Below are 15,623 nucleotides of genomic sequence, written 5' to 3'. Positions count from 1 at the left end.
GTTCACTGAAATGCCATTTTTAGAACCATGTTATGGACAGCAGGTGGTCTAGCATTCCATTTAAGGCAATTGCAGGTCCCAGGCCCTTCAGCAGTTGTCTGCTTACCCGTTCAACAAATGTCCAGGGCAGCCTGGGTGGCTCCGTGGTTTGGCTCCGTGGTTTAGCACCGCCTTCGGCCCAGGGCGTGATCCTGGAGACCCGGGATCGAGCCCCACATCAGGCTCCCTGTATGGAGCCTGCTTCTCCCTCTGCCTGTGTCTCTGCCTCTCTCTCTCTCTCTCTCTCTCTCATAAATAAATAAATAAAATCTAAAAAAAAAAACAAAAAAAAAACCAAATGTGCAGTGAGCCCCTACTGTGTGTCGCGCATCTGCTAACATTGGAAGCTTAGCAGTGACTCAGGCCTGCTGCTGCTGGAGCTCACAGCTGGCAGGAGACACAGAGAGCAAGCAAGCAAGACCCAAGCCCAGTTCTGGGTTTCGCCTGCCCCTGCTGTTTTACAAATGCCCTGTTCTGCCTGATTTGTCCTGCAGCTGTTTGTTGAACACCTCCAGTATGTGGGGAGAAGCTACCAGAGAGGTGGAGCAGCCTAGCGCTTAGGAGCTCAGACTCAGGAGCCTGACAGCCTTGGTTTGAGTATTCTCCGCTTCTCTCTAGATGTGAGATCTTAGAGACTTAGTTCTCTGTGCCTCAGTTTTCTTATCTAAAATGGGGGGGTGGTGGTAGAAATTGTCTCTACTCCCCAGGGATATTGGGAGGCATCCTGGAGGCAATATGAGAGGAGTTTAGACTTCTGTCCAGCATACAGTAAAGACTCAGTAGGTGTTAGCTGTTATTTCTGCTGTCATTGCTATTATTTTAATAATGGCCCATCCATGAAGAGGGCACAGCAGAGAAGTAAGTTCCTTAATCTGCTTTGTATCTAGGTTTGTTTGTTTGTTTGTTTGTTTGTTTGTTTATTGAAAATATTTTATTCATTCATGAGAGACACAGAGAGAGAGAGGCAGAAACATAGGCAGAGGGAGAAGCAGGCTTCCTGTGGGGAGTCTGATGTGGGACTCGATCTTGGGACTCCGGGACCACACCCTGAGCCGAAGGCAGACACTCAACCACTGAGCCACCCAGGCGTGCCCCTAACTAGCTCCTTTTAGACCCAAGAGCCTGGACCCACATTCCCTCATCCTTTCCCCTTTTCCTTTTGCCAAGATCTGTAAGGCTCTCAAATCCAGGACCTCCTGGCCTTCCCCAAAAGTGTTCCCAGCCTTCAGCGCAGATTTCTGAATCCTGGAAAGGAGACACAGGTCCAGGTGTCACTGTGGGAAGAAAGAAAAGCCCAGAGACCTTTTCCAGCTCCTCTCCAGCAAAGCCAGAGGTGCAAAGGGCCAAGGAGACAACTGGCCACAGGCTCAGGCTGTGTGTGTTGGGGGGGTGTGTCCCCAGGTCTGCGCCCACCGCTACACCCAGGTGCTATGGTCAGGATCGGAGGACCAGCGGCGCATGGTGGGCAAGTGCTATGTGCGGGGCAATGACCTCGAGCTGGACCCCACTGATGATTGGCAGACCTACCACAATGAGATGTGTAATAGCAACACTGACTACCTGGCAACAGGCATGTGCCAGCTGGGCACCAGCGGCGGCTTCACCCAGAATACCGTGTACTTCGGTGCTCCCGGTGCCTACAACTGGAAAGGTAGGGGCCGTGGGGGATGGGGGGAGGAGGATGGGGAGGGTGAAGGAGGAGCAGAGACCACCCACTCCCAGGTAGCTACAGGGACATCTGGCTCAGACCCTCCACACTAGAGGGCAGAAGAGACGTCTTTGCCCACATCGCTTCAAGCGCTTATTATGTCTATTAATCTTAAAAGACTTTTATGAGGCAAGTGTCCTTGCACCCGTTTTATAGAAGACTGAGCCTCCGAGAAGTGAAGTCAATTGCCCAAGGCTGACAGTAAGTTACCAGACCTGAACTGAAACACACGTCCATCTGACTCCACCTCAAGCACTTAAAACCTTATTAAAGAAAAAAAAAAAAAAAAAAAAAAAGTTATTAAAGTAAAACATGCTCCTGGTACAACTACTAACTGGGACAGTAGGATTTGGAGAAACAAAGAGTAAAAGTGCCCCTCTTCTCCCACCCACCTCCCTTGTCCTGTTTCCCTGTGCAGACTGCCAAGTGTCTTGCGGAGCCTCTATTTTAGAATATATAGATATCTTTAAAACCACACACATACACAGAATCACATTAAACATGCTGTCCTGCTACTTTCTCTTCCCACTTATCAACAAGTTGGGGCATTTGTTCTCGTCAATACATACAGGCCAATCTTTGAGGGGACCTGTGGAGTATTTCTTTGTATCAAGAACCATGCTTGTAGCTGCATGGCCACACTACCACTCGGCGGGGGGCTGGGGCTCACCCCGCCATCTCTGCCTTTCTCCACCACACAGGTTATAGCTACATTTGAGCCTTCTCTCCTTACTGCATCCTTCTTTTTTTTTTTTTTCTATTTTTAAAAAATATTTTATTTATTTACTCATGAGAGACACAGAGAGAGAGACACAGAGACACAGGCAGAGAAAGAAGCAGGCTCCGTGCAGGGAGCCCGATGCGAGACTCGATCCCCAGACTCCAGGATCACGCCCTGGGCCAAAGGCAGGCGCCAAACCGCTGAGCCACCCAGGGATCCCCTGCATCCTTCTTAATTGCAGAATCAACAGGCAGAGGGAGCCCTGAATCATCTCCTCTTGACCAACAGGTAGCCTAGGGCATAGTTGTAGCTCCAGACTCACTGGAGGCAGAGGCCTCTGCTCAGTCCTCTGATCCTGCCTCCCCTACTCCTGGTCCTTTAGAATCTCGCCAGGGCAGGGCAGGGCAGCAGGTACTCTCCAGCAGCAGCCCCAGGGCACAGGGGCAGGTACGCAGCCCAAGCTTGGGGGCAGGATCAGGAGATAACAGCATGGAGTCTGGCCTCAGTGTCTCCAGTGAGGGAAGTGTCACTTAGTAACCAGGAGCCTGGATGACCAGATTCCAGCCCTGGCTCAGCAACTATCCCCTGTCCCTGAGCCTTGCTTTCTTCATCTGCAAAATGGGCATTATCATTCTACTTCACAGAATGACTAAGATAAAGTGGATGTGATTTGCCAAAGGCAAAATGCTCACAAATAAAAGGTGTTGTTATATTTTTCTTGGGTGGGGGCGGCAGGGGGACCTGGATGTGGTGGTTGAAGGGAGTGATTTCAGCTCCTCCCTTTCCCCTCCTGAAATTCTTGTGAAGGAAACAGCTACATGATTCAGCGGAAGGACTGGGATTTATCCGAATTTAGTTATAAGGACCCAGAGGACCAAGGAAACCTCTATATTGGTGAGTCCAGCTGTGGTGGCTCCTTGGGTGGTGGAGGAAGAAGGTGACCCCATTCCCAGCACACTGGCCTCTCACCTTCAGTGCCTGGTGGAAGAGTGACACCATGGCATATGTGTGACTAGTGGCATTTAGTTCAACTAGCACACACTTGTTGAGCACCACCTGTATGCCGGGCCTGTTCTGAGCACCCAAAACTCATCCAGAGTCCACTTTCTTGTCCAACTTGGAATAGAAGATATTTGGGGAGTCTGAGGGGCTGGATCCAGAGTGGAAGGGGCAAAGTTCACTGGGCCTTGATTGACCACCTTTCCCCCATCCCAGGATACACGGTGCAGGTGGGCAGCGCCATCCTGCATCCCACGGACATCACCATTGTGACAGGTGCTCCCCGGCACCGACATATGGGTGCTGTCTTCTTGTTGAGCCAGGAGGCAGGCGGAGACCTGCGGAGGAGGCAGGTGCTGGAGGGTACGCAGGTGGGCGCCTATTTTGGCAGCGCCATTGCCCTGGCAGACCTGAACAATGATGGGTGAGACTCCAGGGACATTCTCTGGGACCAGGGAGAATGGGTGAGGGGGGCAGGCTTGCCCAAGAGAAATGCTTTTTTTTCCCAGAGAAATGCAAGGTTGTGATTGTTCATTTGTTTGCATGCTGTTTACAGGGATTTGCAAGTCTAATTTGCATATTGATTTGCAATGAGACTTGATGCGGTTCTGGGTATTTACATGTCAATTGCATGACACCTGCATCTCCTTTTGTCATTTTATGGTTCTAGGGGATATGGGTTGTTTGGGTGTGATCTGCCCTCCATGGCTTCTCCATGACCTGTGTTTCCTATTAGATGGGTCATGTTAGCATTTCCATGTCCTTCCCGTGAACCATGGCCAGAGATGCCATTTGTATAGCCTTGTGCCCTGGCACAACTGTGTCTGCTAAACAAGAGTTATGTTGTATATTGGAGGCTGACCCCACACTCCTGTTTCTCCCTCCTTCTCTCCTTTGCAGGTGGCAGGACATCCTGGTGGGAGCCCCATACTACTTTGAGCGGAAAGAAGAGGTAGGGGGTGCCATCTATGTCTTCATGAACCAGGCAGGCACCTCCTTCCCTGCCCACCCCTCCCTCCTTCTTCATGGCCCGAGTCGCTCCGCCTTTGGCTTCTCCGTGGCCAGCATTGGTGACATCAACCAGGATGGATTCCAGGGTACGAGCCAGCACTCCTAACCCCAGCATACCCACTAATGGAGTGTCAGCTGCATACCAGGCTTGACAGGGCCCGAAAAGGAGACGGGATGGGGCCCGAGTCCAAGGAGCTCACAGCAGTAATAGAGAGAGGCTGTGCAAGGGAGCCACGAGTGGTGAGCTCGGTGGGCCTCCCGGAGGACTGGATATACCCCTCCTCCCGGCATCAGGGGCTGGGCTGAGTGTGCACAATGAGGGGCACAACATGAGTGTGGGATACTTGTCTGATCTACCCAAATTTAGTAGATGTAGGGTGTTCACATTAGAGATGCATGAGGCTGGAGGGGCAGTGTGGAGATGGAGTGGATGCTTTGAAAGCCAGGCAGAGGAACTGGGGCTTTACATTTGGAAAATGGTGGAGGGGCGTCCAGAAAAGGTTTTGCGCAGGGATGTGATATCATAGCTTGGTACCTTGAAAGCTGATCCTGGAGGGTACATGGGATAGCTGGGGACAGCAAGGCTGGAGGTGTTAATATCAAGAATGTATTATATCAAGTACGGGATTTAAGGGCTGGGATAAAGTGGGAACCCCAGATATAGAGGATGTCCAGTGCTCTGCAGGACTTGGGGACCAGTCAGACCTGGGGTATCAAGGAAAGAGATTTAGGAAGAGCCTGGTTGCCATGGGAGCACCTGACTTATCTGGAAACCACTTTTTTGACCACCTCAATTTCCCAGAACATACCTGAGAACCAAAAGGAAGGCAGAGGAGTCTCTAAAGAGCCAAAGTAGGTGCTAGAAAGTTCAAAGTTCAGTTAGCAAAGCCTAAGCATTTACTGATAGAAGAGGCATCCGGTTTCTACTCAGGACCTGCTTACTCTTTCCTTTACATACTTTTCTAACAAGCTTGGCTTTCTGGTTACCTAGGCCCTATCAGATCAAAAGCAGTGAACTAGCAAGAGTTTAGTAAAGTTTAAGAAGATAATAAAACATTTGGGGTTTATTTGTGGCAATGATGGTTAGAATTTTTAGAAGTCTAAAGTCTAAAGAGTTTTAACATGGAAAGTTATAGTGTGATTAAAATTCCAGCCCCTGGTGTTAGATATGGACTCAACTATCCTCTTTTCTACTCATTAGCTGTGTGACTTTGGTTTCTGACTCTGCTTCCTCACCTTTAAAATGGGACGGCAGTACCTACCCCCAGCAATCTTGTCAGGATTAAGTGAGATGAGTGCTTGATAACTGCCTGGCAAAGTCACCAGTGGGGAACACTTCCTTTTGTGGCTCTTCTGGTAAATGTCATTAGAAGAACTGGGTGTCTGAAGGGGAGGTTGGTGGTGGGGATGGAAGGTACCATAGTAAGGGAAAACAAACACTAGGCCAGTGGGCAGGCATCTGGAGTTTAGGCCTGCTTGTGATATTAACCGGCTGTGTGACTTTAGGTAAATCACTTGCCTCTCCTAGACCTACCTTCCCACATAGAAAAGGAGCAACTGGGCTCACAGTGGTCCCAGTTTTAATCTTGAGCCGCAGAGCTCTGTTCCCTGATGTTCTGAGCACTGTCTGGCAGTGTGAGGTCAATTTCCTGCTGGACCCCATGACCTGGAGTGCAAGGTCCGGGGGACTTGGGGCCCATCATACTCAGGGTGACCTGTCCTGCCTCTCTTCCCCAGACATTGCTGTGGGAGCCCCGTTCGAGGGCTTGGGCAAAGTGTACATCTACCACAGCAGCTCCAGGGGGCTCCTCAGAGAGCCGCAGCAGGTATGAATGGACAGGAACAAAGGGAGCTTTGCCTCCTTCCCCTCACCCGCCCTCTCCCTGTTACCACTAGGCCCCACTCCCCAGGGCTCACCCTGAGCCTGTCCTCACCATTTCCCCCTTTTCCCAGGTAATCCATGGGGAGGAGCTGGGACTGCCTGGCTTGGCCACCTTTGGCTACTCACTGAGTGGGCGAATGGATGTGGATGAGAACTTGTACCCAGACCTGCTTGTGGGGAGCCTGTCAGACCGCATTGTCCTGCTGCGGTAAGCCAGGGGCCTTTTTCTCTTCCAGCCCTGTCTGCATGCAGTCCCATCTCTGCCCACCTTCAACACCAGGCCCATGCAAGCCTGAGCCACAGTCCTGTCCTGACAGGGGGCAGGCAGGGGGCACTGGTATATGTGTGTTTTCTATGTAGGGCACGGCCTGTCATCAACATCCTCCACAAGACACTGGTGGCCAGGCCATCTGTGCTGGATCCTGCACTCTGCACAGCCACCTCCTGGTGAGACTCTCAGCCCTTGTTCTGTCCACGCACCCCTCCTTATGTATGGGCATGCCAGGAAGGACCTTGGCTCCCAGCCCCCTCCCTTGGCTGCTCCTGATATGAGATGAGTGCTGGGGTAAGCATTGCCCCTCCTACCCAACCTTATTAAAAAAGCCAACTTCCTTGCAGGAGGTCATGGGCAAACTGGAGGGATATTAGAGCATGGTGGTTAGGAGTAGGGGCTCTAGACCACCTTGTTCAATCCCAGCAATTCCCATTGCAGTGGTAGCGGTGGACTCTGGGGAGTGAGGTCCTGGAGGAGGAGGGAAGAGGGAGATAGGTGGGTGGGAGAGAGAGCCACCTTGAGCAAATTGTTAATCTGAGTCTCAGATTCTTGCCTGTAAGACAAAGTTAATAATAATAATGAATTTATAGGATTGTTATAATAATTTAATGAGATAATGTACAAAAAGACCTTCACATGGCACCTTATACACCCAAAGTGCTCAGAATATATTAGTTGCTAAGATAGTGTCAGTAATGAGGGTGATGACCCTGAGGCCTTTGTGTGAATGAGGCCTGATCAACAAGCAAAGGGACCCAGAGCAGAAAGCAGGGGTGAGTGGGAGAAGGAGATCTAGACAGTGCATCCTGTACAAGACTGTGCAGGGCACCAAACAACTGATGACTTCAGGCAACTCCTTCTGAAGGAGGGAGCTTCAGTTTCCCCATTGGTGACCTCTCACCCCGCTGAGTGCAGAGTCCAGTGAGGGGCTAGATTTCATGATCCTGAGCTTATGACCCAAGCCAAAACCAGGAGTCCAGCACTTAACCAACTGAACTACCCAGGAGCTCCTCTAACCTGTTTCCTATGGCTTTAGTGGGAGTGGGGAGGGAAGAGGCCCAGGACACCCCCAAACCAGCTGTGTGGACTCCCCAGGTTTGCCCCTGCCTTTCTGCCTAAGGGCCCTGGTTTTCCCTTGCCCAGTGCAGGGGTGAAGGCCAGGGCCTGGATGACTGGGTTCCCCTGTGACCTCCTATGTGTCTTCTGATTCCCAACAGTGTGCAGGTGGAGCTGTGCTTTGCTTACAACCAGAGTGCTGGGAACCCCAACTACAGGCGAAACATCAGTGAGTGTGGGGGTATGGAGCAGGGAGGGGCATGCTTACCTGACCACTGGATAACACCCCATCCATTTCTAGCTCTGGCCTACACACTGGAGGCCGACCGGGACCGCCGCCCCCCTAGGCTTCGCTTTGCACGCAGCCAGTCAGCTATCTTCCACGGCTTCTTCTCCATGCCAGACATGCACTGCCAGAAGCTGGAACTGCTCCTGATGGTGAGAGAGGGGCAAGGGGCAGGACACCTGCTCCAAGTTCTCTGGAGGAGGTATCCAGAGTCTGTACAGGGCAGGGGTGAGGGACTGGAGTTTCCCCAAAGACAGATGTGGGGGACGTTGGCCTGGAAGACCATAGGGTTACAGGAAGTATAGGGCACAGTATGTGGTAGGAAGAGATAGAGAGCCTCGGAGTGGGGATAGGCGCCATAGGGCTCATCACCTCTGAGATAAGTGAGGGGTGTGAGACTCTTGATTTAGTTGATGTCTGGGGGGGGAAGAGGTTCGTGAGTGGGGGACCAGCTCAGCCCCTCTCTAGGATATCATGGTTGAAAGAGCTGATCCTGGGGGCCACAGGGATAAAGGGAGGCTCAACAATCCCCCCTTTCACCCCCACCCCCATATCTGGGGAGGAGTCCCATCACCTCGCTTGTGGATCAAAGTTGTGGGAAGGGGGTCAATTTTATGACAGGACCAGAGGGGGTTCAGTCTTACTGGGGTTTTTCAGGGTGGGGGGACCTCATCTCTTTGAGGGTCAGGGCGGTGTGAAGAGTTAACCTGTGTGGCGGGGGATGGGAACGCATTGCTGGGTTCAGCTCCCCCTCATTTCCCAGGACAACCTCCGGGACAAACTCCGTCCCATCGTCATCTCCATGAACTACTCTCTACCTTTGAGGATGCCTGAGCGCCCCCGGCTGGGGCTGAAGTCCCTGGATCCCTATCCGGTCCTGAACCAGGCGCAGGCTCTGGAGAACCACACCGAGGTGGGTGGGGCCGGAGCCGGGAGGGCGGGGGGGCCGGGAAGGCTGTGGGGCCAGAGGGCGCTGTGTGTGTGTGGGGGGGGGGTCCTCACGCCTCTGGCCACCCCCAGGTCCACTTCCAGAAAGAGTGCGGCCAGGACAACAAATGCGACAGTAACTTGCAGATGCAGGCGGCCTTCGTGTCCGAGCTGGGGCAGCCGCTGAGCAGGTGCGCTCTGGGCCTCGCTGATTGGCCAAGGGCAGGGCGGGGCGGGCCTTCATTGGCCAACAGGAGGTGAGGGGCGGGGCCCTGGACGATCTGAGGGGCGGGGCCGCAGGGAGAGGCGAGTTGGGGGCAGGGACATTGACTGGCGCGGGGCGGGGGGGGGATGCTCCCGGCGGCCTGTGCTGGCCAGGAAAGGGGCTTTCTTCTCCAGGGGAGGCTAGAGGGCTGGGCCTGGCTGTCCCAAGAACGGACTTTCTTCACTCAGTAGACCTGAGGGGCGGGGCCTAACTGACCCGGGGCGGGGCTCCGGGCTCAGGCCTGGGGTCCTGCCCCTCAGGCTGCAGTACAGCAGAGACGGCCGGAAGCTGTTCCTGAGCATCGACGTGACCAACACCCCGAGCAGGGAGCGCGCTGGGGAAGATGCCCACGAGGCGCTGCTCACCCTGGCGGTGCCTCCCGCCCTGCTGCTGTCCTCAGTGCGCCCCGTGAGTACCTGCCCCCACACCCCATTTGTCCTGTGCCCACCCTACCCACTTCCTCTCGGCTGGGCTTCCTCAGGCGTCTGCAGTATCTCTAATGCTACGAGCACCCAGTGCTCGAGCCCCTAGGGCATCAGATCCAGTGCCACAGGAAAGGGGCGGGAGATGCCCTACTCTGACCACTCAGACCGGATTCTTCTTTCCTCAGGCTGGGATGTGCCAGGCCAATGAGACCATTGTCTGTGAACTGGGGAACCCCTTCAAACGGAACCAGAGGGTGAGTGCTGGTCACACCTTCCCAGACCTGTGGATCCCAGGCTCTTACTCTGATGAGCCCCTTAACCTTGGGTCGGCCTGCCTGCTTCCCAGGCTTCCTTGAAGCAAAGAGCCAGGGTGGGGGACAGGGAGATACAGGAGGACATGGGGAGAGACCCGGAGACTAAGAAAAATGGGGCCACTAGGGAGCACAAAGCTAGAGCAGGAGGAAGTGAAGAACTGGATTTTGCTGAGCACCTACTATGTGCCAGGCCCTGAGTCCAATGCTCACGCTTTTTTTTTATGCTGTTATTCTCACAACCTTATGAGAAAATAGATGATTTTCATAGAAAGAAAATATAGATTTAAAAAGTTGGAGTAACCAGGACACCTGGATGGCTCAGTCAGTTAAGTGCTTCACTCTTGATTTCAGCCCAGGTCATGATCTCAGGGTGGTGAGATCAAGCTCTGCTTGGGGCTCTGCATTCAGCAGGGAATCTGCTTGAGATTCTCTGCCTCTCCCTCTCCCTCCCCTTTTGTCCCTCCCCCTAGCCTCTTACACACTCTCACTCACAAATTAATAAATATTTTTTTTAAAAAAAGAAAAGTGTAGTAACTTGCTCAGTGCCATGTAGTTGAAAGCAGAGAGGGCATGGACAGAGAAGAAGGGGACAGGGAAGCAAGAAGAGGCTAACAAGGTGAAAGAGTGGACACAGGTGGGCAGGTGGAGACTCTGCCCAGAATGGGGTGGGAGGAGGAAGCTGGAGAACCAACTCCCAGCATAATGTTCAGCCCCTCTCTCCCCCATGGCATCACCTCTGCCTGGCCCCAAATGCCCCTCTCTGCCTCCCTGGCCCTCATGGCAGATGGAGCTGCTCATTGCCTTCGAGGTCATCGGAGTGACCCTGCACACAAGGGAGCTCCAGGCGCAGCTGCAGCTCTCTACGTGAGTGACCTCAAGAAGCCAGTCTGCGGCAGGAGGGAGGCACCCTGGGACTTCCTCCAACCCAGGCCTCAGCTGATACCTCTCCCCTACTTCCTGCGCTCCCTCCCCAGGTCAAGTCACCAGGACAACCTGTGGCCCATGACCCTGACTCTGCTGGTGGACTACACACTCCAGGCCTCACTCAGCATGTGGGTACCACCCCTACCCCAGCCTGCGTGTCTGTGCTACGGCCTCTCTGTCCCCGTGGCTCCCAAGCTCCTTGGACACCTCTCTCTAGGCCTGGTATCCTCAGGCCTCTGCTTCCCCTGGGTTACACTTTCCCTTAACAACAAGCACTATCATTATTGTTGTTACTATTATTCCCCTTGCGAGGGAGGTAGCAGTGGAGGAATCAGCCACCCTGGGGCCAAGATGTTGGTGTGGCCCTACATTTCTTGAGAGCTCATGGTGCTAGGAATTTAAAAAAAAAATATTTTTTCTATTTATTTGAAAGAGAACAAAAGCATAGGGAGGAACAGAGGGAAGAGGTAGAAGCAGACCCCCTTGCTGGGCAAGGAGCCCAACATGGGACCCAAGATCATGACCTGAGCTGAAGGCAGATGCTCTACCAACTGAGCCACCCAGGTGCCCCACTAGGAATTTTATATACAGCAGTCCACTGACTTCCCACAGCAGCCCCATGCTATGTATGGCAACTGCTATGAACTCCATTTTATAGATAGAAAAACTGAGGGTCTGGGGGGATAAATAATTTGCTTGAGCAATAACTAGCACACAGATAGTAAATGCAAAGCAAGGATTTATCTCAGATCTTCCTGATATAAGAAGAGCTGGAGTTGGCCTGCCTTGATGTCCACCCCTTCTGGCCGGGCCCCTCCCACCTCCTTAAACTTCAGCATCTTTCTTACCCTTAGAGTGAATCACCGGCTACAAAGTTTCTTTGGGGGGACAGTGATGGGTGAATCTGGCATGAAAACTGTGGAGGACGTGGGAAGCCCCCTCAAGTATGAATTCCAGGTAAGGGGGCTATGGGGACCCTGGGTGGAGACTCCTGGGAAGGTGGGGATGGGTCTGGGTCTGAGGGTGTGAGGGTTGGGGATGGGTGAGATGGAGGGCGTTTTCCAGGAGGCTGTGGCCATGACACCCCCTTGTGCCCACAGGTGGGCCCAGTAGGAGAAGGGCTGGCAGCCCTGGGGACCCTGGTCCTAGGGCTGGAGTGGCCCTACGAAGTCATCAATGGCAAGTGGCTGCTGTACCCCACAGAGATCACCATCCACGGCAATGGGTCCTGGCCCTGCCGACCACCTGGAGACCTTGTCAACCCTTTGAATCTGACTCTCTCTGTAAGGACACCATTTCGGGTTGAAATACATTTACATCTCATTTGCATTATATCTCATTTGCATGCTGCAGGGCAGACCAGCCAGTGTCTTGCCCTCCCTCTCCTCATATACCTTTAGGAGCCTGCCTCTCCCCTGACTCTGCTCCCACTCATTCCTCCCAGCCAACATCATCTTCCTTTCTCAGGTCCCTGAGGACAGACCCCCATCTCCACAGCGGAGGCGGAGACAGCTGGACCCAGGGGGAGACCAGGGCCCCCCACCAGTCACTCTGGCTGCTGCCAAAAAAGCCCAGTCTGAGCAAAAGCTGGTGAGTGGCCAGGGCAAGGTTGGAAGGGATTGTCACTACCAGCATAGGGTGTGTGGGCACCAGGGGGCACTGAAGGAAGGGAGATTGTGTTCTAGTCACCAGGAGACCCTGGTTTGATGAGATGATGTGACCTCTGTGCCTTTAGGAGCCCCTAGTCAGAGGGAGGAAGACTCATCTCCTACCTCGGTGGGTATCCCCACTGCTCTTGCCCTTGGGGAGCAGTCAACACATTGGGCCAAAGGAAGAGATGCTGGCTTATTCCTGAGAGCCCCATCCTGTTGGGGGTGATATAGCTGCTCAAAGTCTTGGACATTAGGGCTGGAAAATGGGAGAGGCAGGATGAAGGGGAGGCAGGGAGACGTGGGAGGTGTAGGAAGCCCCTGTGGGGAATGAGAAAGGAACAGGCCTGGGAAGCAAGTTGAGGCCTAGCTGGGTGGAGAGGTAGGAGGTGGTGTCCAGATGGCAGGAGCTGGCATGAGCAAAGGCTCAGTGTGGGGGGTGTGAGGTGCTGGGCCCCATTTATACCAGACTGTCTCACATCCTATATTCCCTGCCCCCCTCAGACCTGTGGCAGTGACCACACGCGCTGCGTGTGGCTGGAGTGTCCCATTCCTGATACCCCTGTCATCACCAATGTGACAGTGCAGGCGCGAGTCTGGAATAGCACCTTCATTGAGGTCAGTGCCTGGGTCTAGAGGCCTCCATTGCCCCACCTTCCCGCCAGGGTGGGGAGACCAACAGGGAGAGGGTGGAGCCTGGGTCACAGCAAGGCCTCACATGTGTACGTGTGCCTCTGTGCGCATGCGGGTGTCGGGGACAGCATCGTGTTTTACATGGGAATTATTGTATACCTGTCACAGTATGCCCGTCCTTGTTAGCTTGTGTGCCTGGGTGCCGACGTGACGTAATGCTCATCTCCAGCCAAACGACCTTCTCTCCTGTGTCCATTATTTCTTCATCATCTGTTTCTTTCCCACCTCCATGTCTTTGCAGTGCTGTTTCTTCCCCTGGAATGCCAGCTCCCCTCCTGTTATCTCTGCATGTAAACTCCTAATCAGCCTTCAAGCTCTCCCCAGCCGCTTCACCTCCAGTGAGGTCTTTTCTGAGATTTCCAGCTGCAAGCACCCTCTCCAGACACGGAACTTTCTCAGAAGCCGCGCATACCACCTATCATGCTCTGCTCTGGGCTGCACTTAACTGCCAGCCTTCTCGTGCCACCTAGACCAAATTTTTCTGTAAATGACTAGATAATAAATCTTCTCAGCTTTTGTGGGGCATGTGCTGCCAAATCCCCAGTCCTGCGATTAAGCACAAGCTACCATAAACAGTATAGAAACAAATGGGCGTGGCTGTGTGCCAAAAATATCTTATTTACAAAAGCATGGGACAGGCCAGATTTAGCCCAGAGACCTGACCCTAGACCGTGACCTTCCTTGTCTCTGCTGTCCCCAACATCCGGCCTAGAACCTGATGCATGAATGATGTGCATTTGTGTGTGGAGATGCCTGGCTCTTGGATCCCTTGGAGTGCTGCTTAAAGATGCTATGTGGTGGGAGGGTGCCCTGGGCGGGGATGCTCAGGGTCAAGAGGGAGGCTCACAGGGGTTCACCTGCTTCTTTTGACCCTTTCCCCCCTTTTCCACCGCTTACTGTAATCCAGGATTACAGAGACTTGGACAGAGTCAGTGTAGCCAGCTGGGCTACCTTGTTCCTCCGAACCAGCATTCCCACCATCAACATGGAGAACAAGACCGTGTGGGTAAGTAAGTGTATTAAGGAGCAGCAGCGCCTGGCCAGGGCATGGGAGCGCAGGGTATGTTTTCAGAACACTCTCATAGGCTTTAGCGATATGGTTCTCAATCTTGGCAGCACATGGGAATCCTCTGGAGGACTTCCAGTGTCTGGACCATACCCCTAAGCGATTCGATCTGAGTCTGTGGAGGGTGGGATCCAACCAGGTTGGGTATTTTTACAAGTCCCCCTGGTGATTCTAAGGTGTAACCAGGACTGAGAGCCTCTGCTTGAGCTTTTTTGTTTTTGTTTTTGTTTTGTTTCTTGCTTGAGCTTATTTGATCCCTACAACTTCTCTGTGAAGTTGTTCCATCTCCGTGGAAACTTGAAAACAAAGTTCTCAAAATTGATTCTGAGTTACATCTGAGAGGAAAAAAAAATGATAAAACTGTTCATCATTTTTTGTGAAAAGGTAGTGGAGATATGGAGGACATAATACAGGAGACGAAGGGAGGGTTGCTTAAATATATTGTGGCACAGCTCCTAAAATAAATGAAGGTAGTGGAGGAAGGGCCAGAAAGACCAAGGGAACAGAATAGAAATTTATTATATGGATGGCATTTTAAAAATTTATTTATTTATTCATGAGAGACACAGAGAAGCAGAGACACAGGCAGAGGGAGAAGCAGACTCCCTGCAGGGAGCCCAATGTGGGACTTGATCCCAGGACCTGGGGATCACGACCTGAGCCAAAGGCAGACGCTCAACCACTGAGCCACCCAGGCGTCCCTACAGATGGCATTTTTAAGCAAAGGGGAAAATTAGATTATGAAGTGGTGTTGGGAGAACCCATTTGAAAAGTAAAGACAGACCTTTACCTCCCATGATAACCAAAACTACAGTGGAGTTGGATTAAATATTTAAATAGGGGAAATAAAACTTAATATACCAGAAGAAAATTCAGAAAATAACTTAATAGTCTTTAATTATGGGAAGAGGGAGTTATTTTACTAAACCCAGAAGTTCCAAAGGGAACATTTGACCAATTAGATGGGATGAAATTTTAAATCTGTATATATAGCAAAAGAAATGATCAACTAGAAGGGCAAACGAAAGATTGCTTTTAAAAATGTTTCTAGGGGGATCCCTGGGTGGCGCAGCGGTTTAGCGCCTGCCTTTGGCTCAGGGCACGATCCTGGAGACCGGGGATCGAATCCCACGTCGGACTCCCGGTGCATGGAGCCTGCTTCTCCCTCTGCCTGTGTCTCTGCCTCTCTCTCTCTCTCTCTCTGTGATTATCATAAATAAATAGAAGTTAAAAAAAATGTTTCTAGGGCACCTGGGTGGCTCAGCGGTTTAGTACCTGCCTTCAGCCCAGGGTGTGATCCTGGAGTGCCAGGATCAAGTCCCACATCAGGCTCCCTGTATGGAGCCTGCTTCTCCCTCTGACTGTGTCTCTGCCTCTCTCTGTG

General features: G+C 52.5%; 2 protein-coding genes across 6 annotated transcripts in view; both read left to right on the top strand.

Moving 5' to 3' along the window:
- PDK2 (pyruvate dehydrogenase kinase 2) overlaps positions 1-15,623 on the top strand; it is a 115,393-nt gene that overhangs the window by 74,192 nt on the left and 25,578 nt on the right. The gene's annotated exons all lie outside the window — the stretch shown is intronic.
- ITGA3 (integrin subunit alpha 3) overlaps positions 1-15,623 on the top strand; it is a 29,802-nt gene that overhangs the window by 9,044 nt on the left and 5,135 nt on the right. The window contains exons 4-23 of one of the 2 annotated variants that reach the window (XM_072780119.1): positions 1,441-1,690; positions 3,276-3,362; positions 3,684-3,891; positions 4,368-4,564; positions 6,216-6,304; positions 6,432-6,568; positions 6,721-6,807; positions 7,852-7,919; positions 7,992-8,128; positions 8,740-8,889; positions 8,997-9,094; positions 9,429-9,576; positions 9,779-9,847; positions 10,692-10,771; positions 10,882-10,959; positions 11,686-11,788; positions 11,932-12,114; positions 12,299-12,421; positions 12,985-13,098; positions 14,081-14,179. In XM_072780119.1, coding sequence (XP_072636220.1) covers positions 1,441-1,690; positions 3,276-3,362; positions 3,684-3,891; positions 4,368-4,564; positions 6,216-6,304; positions 6,432-6,568; positions 6,721-6,807; positions 7,852-7,919; positions 7,992-8,128; positions 8,740-8,889; positions 8,997-9,094; positions 9,429-9,576; positions 9,779-9,847; positions 10,692-10,771; positions 10,882-10,959; positions 11,686-11,788; positions 11,932-12,114; positions 12,299-12,421; positions 12,985-13,098; positions 14,081-14,179 — 2,505 coding nt within the window. Of the gene's footprint in view, positions 1-1,440; positions 1,691-3,275; positions 3,363-3,683; positions 3,892-4,367; positions 4,565-6,215; positions 6,305-6,431; positions 6,569-6,720; positions 6,808-7,851; positions 7,920-7,991; positions 8,129-8,739; positions 8,890-8,996; positions 9,095-9,407; positions 9,577-9,778; positions 9,848-10,691; positions 10,772-10,881; positions 10,960-11,685; positions 11,789-11,931; positions 12,115-12,298; positions 12,422-12,984; positions 13,099-14,080; positions 14,180-15,623 lie in introns of both variants that reach the window. The other variant, XM_072780120.1, reaches the window with a different exon arrangement.

The sequence above is a fragment of the Canis lupus genome, chromosome 16 (genome assembly GCF_048164855.1).
Source record: "Canis lupus baileyi chromosome 16, mCanLup2.hap1, whole genome shotgun sequence".
Taxonomy (NCBI): domain Eukaryota; kingdom Metazoa; phylum Chordata; class Mammalia; order Carnivora; family Canidae; genus Canis; species Canis lupus.
The sequence above is the reverse complement of the archived record's forward strand: the minus strand, read 5'-3'. Positions and strand labels throughout refer to the sequence as shown.